This window comes from Gobio gobio, assembly GCF_949357685.1.
Source record: "Gobio gobio genome assembly, chromosome: 19".
NCBI classification, from domain to species: domain Eukaryota; kingdom Metazoa; phylum Chordata; class Actinopteri; order Cypriniformes; family Gobionidae; genus Gobio; species Gobio gobio.
Window position 1 is genome coordinate 17,602,163 of NC_137112.1, and position 6,114 is coordinate 17,608,276.

The window sequence follows — 6,114 nt, forward strand, 5'->3', positions numbered from 1 at the left end:
ACCTCATAATTTTTTTTTTTAATAAAATCCTTTCCTCTTTCCCCTCCTTTTTCCCTCCCTACTCTAGCCTGTGCTTCTCGGAGCAATGTACACGGTCTCAGTATTTCTGGCACTTGTTGCGCTTACTCGACTCTTCATGACCAATCGCTTCATGTACCCCCAAGATGTAAGTCGCTTTGGATAAAAGCGTCTGCTAAATGCATAAATGTAAATGTAAAGACAATAAAACAGCTTGTAAACATGTCACGTAGCATCACATTTACCTCAGAAGTCAGTCAGTGTCCACAGCTATTAGTTTACTTGAGAAACTCTTTCACTAAATATATGCACTATATTGGCTTATATATCCAGTATATTCTACTTAACCTGTTACTGATGTCTTGTTTATTTAATGTAGGCCTATGTTTAAATAAATCTGTCATGAAAATGACAGCCACTGTGTATAAATGGTTATATTTCAATAACGAATTGGAGAATTTTTTTTTTTATTATGCCTTATGTGAAGCTTATTAGTGTTGATTATTATATATATAAAAAAAAAACATATATATACAGTAGAGAGAATAAGTATTTGATATACTGCCGAATTTGCAGGTTTTCCTACTTACAAAGCATGTAGAGGTCTGTAATTTTTATCATAGGAACACTTCAACTGTGAGAGACAGAATCTAAACCGGTTGATGAGGTTCAGAATTATAGACCAATTTCTATACTCCCTGCAATTTCAAAAATTCTAGAAAAGTTGGTAGCTGAACAACTTATCAACTATCTAGAAAAAAATGGTCTACTTCACTCTAATCAGTTTGGTTTTAGGCCTAAGTACTCAACAGAAATGGCAAACTGCTATCTTACAGATTTATTAAGGGAGCTCTAGATAACGGTAATGTGGTAGGTGCAGTATTTTTAGACCTTAAAAAGGCATTTGATACTGTGAATCATGAAATACTCCTGCATAAATTAAATATGTTTGGTTTTTCTCAGCAGGCAATCAATTGGTTCAGATCATATTTAGAATCTCGAGATCAGTGTGTTAAGACAAAGAATTCAAGATCATCTTTACAAAACAATGAGACGGGTCTCCCTCAAGGGTCAATCTTAGGTCCACTGTTGTTTTCCTTGTATGTCAATGATTTACCAAATTGTTGTACAGAAACTAGATGTCAGTTATATGCAGATGACACAGTGATTTATGCATCAGCAAAGACTCCATGCTTGGCTGCAGATATATTAACACATGAAATGACTGGTGTGTCACAGTGGCTGAAAAACAACTTTTTGACCTTGAATTGTCTCAATGTGTTTTTCAATTAGAAGGAAGGAAATGAATGGTTTTATAATTGAGGGCTTGAGACGAAGAACCATATAAGTCCATATTTGCAAATTTTGAATAATAAATTTTTTTTTATTTGGATTCTGAATATTATATGTATTTTTTTTTTTTTTTACTTGAAGATAGACAACAAAAGCTTCCCAATTCTAATGAGATAAGATTTTTTAGTATCAATCTTAAAAATAAAAAGTTAGAGTAATTTACATTTCTGGAATGTGGAAGAACAGTATATGTCCAGTTAATGTGGAATAACAGTATAAGTCCAATTCATCCAATCATTTTAAGCCACTGGAGATTTGATTGCTTTATCTTAGTTTTAATACAGTAACAGAACCTTAAAGAAAATATTAAGCATTTCTTTCTTTCAGTTTCTTTTATTTTTTGCCAACGTAAATCACAGAACAAAAACACGGACAATACGGTACGAACAATGAACAATACATAGGCCTACTTATAGTACAAAAAATAAACATCAGTACAAACAATAAACCGTACATACAATAAACAATACATACAAACAATAAACAACAGTAATAACAGTAAACAATACATATTTACAATACATACATCATCATCATTCCATGCTATAGTTCCATATGCTAGTTTACATATACATCTTCCTTTTTTGTTCCTTTAACTTTTATAATACATTTCATAAATAATCACCCCATTCATTCATTTACTAAATAAATAAATACCTATATATTCCTATTATACAACATAAGATAAGGCATACAAGATAAGCTACAACTACTTTTATGATTACTTTTATACAATATACACAATATACCCCACCTTACCCTGCACATGACCTACACATACCAGGCTACTCTTCACATTCTAATGTCCCATAAAATGCTTGGGCCTCCGCTGGCATGTAGGCTAGCATTTTCATAAGGTCACGGTGCTTCTCCTTCTTGACGGGCAGAGGGTCCTCGTAAGCACGAGCATACGTGGTGGAGAACAAGGGAGCTGGAGGTGGTTGATTCTTCCTCTGTTTGGTGATCAGCCAGGTCTTCCATCCCTCGTAAAGGCTGTGGCTCCCTTTTGTGTGGACACACCATGGATCAGCAGCTGAAATCATGATTCAACAAGAAATTCAATAAAGATTCTTCCTTCACGCACATATCCCTAACACTGTTAATCTCAGAAAACCAGTTTAGTTTTAGTTTAGTTCTTCGTTTTTTTTACCTGTCACTTTCAACCACATCATGGATGTGATTAGGAGGCCAGGTGGACGCTTTAATGTTGCATCAGGAAGCTGCCTGAAGTCCGCACATTTCATCTCAGTTACTTTAAATGGATGCTGCTGCCTGGCTCCACGGATCATCTCGGCAACATCGCTGGGGGTGTGGAGTGTGGACACCTTACGCCTCATGTCCAGCGTGGCAAATGAACGGTCACAGGGAAGGAAGGAGTGACCAGACACCATGAACTTCTGCTCTATCTGACTGAAGTACCTTCTAGATACGAGCAGGGCCATGAGGTTTAGGACTCGCCAGTTGTTGTTCTGCCCACAGCATCGGTCACTATAGATGATGAGCTTCCGTTCCTTTGCCTGGACTAGGGGAGCGAAAGATGTTTCTGCCCACTTCAAAAGACAGCTTGCCACCTCGATGGAACCTCTGTGAGCGATGCCCTCATGCCAGAGGCACATTGTAGGAGGATCGTCAGTGCCCATCTCCTGGATACAGAGGTTGTAGTTGGCCAGCTGCCGTTGATAGTACACGTTGGAGTGTGTCAGGTTTGGCGTGAACACTACCCCCTGCATGTCGATACAAATGACATGGCAGTCATCATTGGCTTTGGCCCAATCTGTGTCAGCCTGCAACTGGGTGTACGCTTTTTCTGCTTTCCGGTGGTGAAGCTCACTCTCGGCTGCGATCTTCAACCTTTCTCCATCTGTTGTAGCAGCTGTTAATTTTGAGAACAGGGCGTCACATTTCGCACAAGTGTCACTTCTTGGCTGCCCAAAACTGAGGTTCTGCTGCTTGAAGATGTCCCTATAGAGCCAGAACTTTGCAGTGGATGCTGGATTGTTTTCCTTGTACAGGCGGAACATGCGGAGCAGGTTTAAATCAGGGCTCAGGTACTCCCTCTCCACATCTCCCTTCAACCGTGAGTAGTGGTTCGGTTGGCGTGGTCAAGCTCAGGATATGCTCTCTTATCCCCTCTCTCACTGCAGGATGAATGCTATGAGGCCTAAAAAATAAACAACACAACTCGTGAACACGGGAAATATAATAAACTATGCTGGTCTGTTTTGCAAAATTGCATTGTTTCTTTGACATTAAATGATAGGATTTTGTTTTTTACATACAGTCATTAAAGGGATACTTCAGGATTTAGCATTAAGCTTTGTATCAGTAGAAAACCTGTAGTATTTTCGAATTACCGTGCTTTCCTCCCTCATGTCCCCCTGAGACGAGAGATTTATGTATTTTTTGTCTGGAAAAAATCCTGCGATGACGCAAAAATCGTCATTGTTTACATGCACATCTTTTGTTTAAATCTAACTGAATTTATTACGATTTGTGAATCTGAATGTAGTGTTTACATGAACGCTAACCAAGTGATCAGTTGATGTGCATTCTCCTCCGTGAGAGATAGCCTACGAGACCAGTTCGTCTCTGTGTCCCAGTGCATTCTGGGAGTTGTTGTCTTTCATCCCCATAAATCAAAAATTAATTTTCTGACTTTTCTCAGTCTAGAAGGCTCCAAATTAAAAAATAATTTTACATTTCTACTACATAAATGACCCATTTTAAATACACATTAATCTTTCCTGAGGTGAAGTTTTTTTTTTTTTTTTTACTTACCTGTTCTTATGTTTTCCTCTGAAGTCCTCTAATGGAGACCTGACTTTAGCTACCTGCTCTGTTCCCTCAGACTGACTGCCTAACTTTTCTTGAATAACCCTTTCAAAGATATGTAACTTTAAATAAATATGTTATGGACAATGTATCTAATTAAAATCATGCATGTAATGAAAAGTTAAACGGAAAACGCTAGGCTATAGAAAACTTGCCTGTAGGCGACTGTTGGTCAGTTGAAAGACGGACATAAATGTAAGCTTACAAACAGCAAGTCTTTGGCCTCCTTGTTGCACATTGTACTTGAAGGTGTACTTTCTCTTAGTATTCTCAGTGTCAGGCCCACGTGGTCGTCTGCGACTCACCTTGTGCTAGAAGTAAAAAGAAAAAAAATACATTTACCATAGCGTAGCAGGCTAGCCGTCGTATGCTGTCAAGTTAAGGTCATTAAGTATGTGAGTAGGCTTTGGTTAGGAGAATGAATAAGCCATGTGTGTGCCTATTAGGGCATCAAAGCGCTGTGGTCTTTAATGCACTTGGTGGCCTACTTGATGCTGGTCATCCTTCATCCATCCTCACAAAATTTAACATTTACAGTGATCAAGCACATGTGCAGTCTTAGTGAATTGAAGGCATACAGTAGTATTCAATTCACTGGTTATTTCATGGGCCTACATTGTAATGCATTGCATACTGTTGACATGATATGGTCATGAATTGCTTAAGTTAGCCTACCTGCTCCAAACCAGAGAGAATGATAGCCTGCTGCCTCTCATAAGAGACAGCATAAAACTCTGTGAAGAGCTGGAGTTTTCTTTCATCTGTTAGGCTTGAACACTGCCTGGGACACGTCTCCTTGCACACCTTGCCCTTAACAGAAACAAAGTCACATTAGCGTTTTTTTTTTTTTTTAGCTATAAAAACTAGAGCTATTAGCAGCTATTAAGGTTACTTGCTAGAATATCAGCTTACACAATCAATGCATTTTTTTTTTTATTATTACCTTTTTTTAATTTATTTTTATTATTTATTTAATGACAAGTAACAAACATAACATAGCATACAATATTACAAAACAACGTGTTGCATTAAATGGTAACGGGATACAAAAATTATATCAAAATATTTTAAACACGTCAATGACTTTTTATTTTATTTTTTTTACCAATTTCAGTGAAGACATAAAGCCATCAAATTCTACTCTAAACATCTTAAAGATTGGGGATGAATTTACTTAATAATATTTACATATTATGTTTGTTTATGTATACAATTCTGCCAGCAGTAACGTTACGTATAACACAATCTATGAATGACGCAGCTGAGCTGGTGTTAGAGACGCACCTAAAGCGTTTCGATTCATTTCTCCGTGGTGTACAGACATGTTTAAAACGTCCCCTGAATCCTAATTTTCTCAGCTTTCATTTCGACCCATTCATGAAATGATCCTTTAAACAGAGTGAGCTATATGAACTGTAGTAGACAGAGCCTACACGCCCCTCTGACTGTAACCGCTAACTTTAGGTAGATACTTTGTATACGGGTTTTCACTCACCTCTTTTGGTGGACTTTTTCCTTGTTTTTGCTCTCCTCTCCGGTTCACATAGGGTTTTCCAGCATTCCTCAAATACATCCTTGCTCTGTCCTTCCATTCATTCACGTTCGCTCTCCTTTTTTTGCTGAGGTTTTGCCTATTAATGTCCGCAGCGGACATGAAAGCAACCGGCGTCTCCATTTTTCGTTAGTGGACATAAACGGTTTTTCCGCGTGAGACTATTTTAAATTTTAAAATACAGAGTTTTGGTCGCGCGAACACCCCCCAGAGTGATTCTGTATACAAAGTGGCACACATACATTCAAGTCACATGGTTATCTAAATTTTTGGTTGGACTAATACGGTTGTTCGTCGCATGAACACAATTAATATCAATCAAAAGGCAATAGAGACAGTTAATGATTTTAAATATTTAG

At 37.8% G+C, this 6,114-nt stretch overlaps 1 protein-coding gene across 1 annotated transcript; it reads right to left on the minus strand.

The window, feature by feature from the left end:
• Positions 1–1,713: 1,713 nt before the first annotated feature.
• LOC307143607 (uncharacterized protein) lies at positions 1,714–5,776 on the minus strand (the record flags this gene model as incomplete). Its single annotated transcript, XM_079845334.1, has 5 exons — positions 1,714–2,404; positions 2,522–3,440; positions 4,359–4,514; positions 4,879–5,013; positions 5,699–5,776. 5 exons carry the CDS (start codon positions 5,774–5,776, stop codon positions 2,157–2,159), a joined length of 1,536 nt encoding a protein of 511 aa, XP_079701460.1. The 3' UTR covers positions 1,714–2,156.
• Between the last annotated feature and the right edge of the window lie 338 nt (positions 5,777–6,114).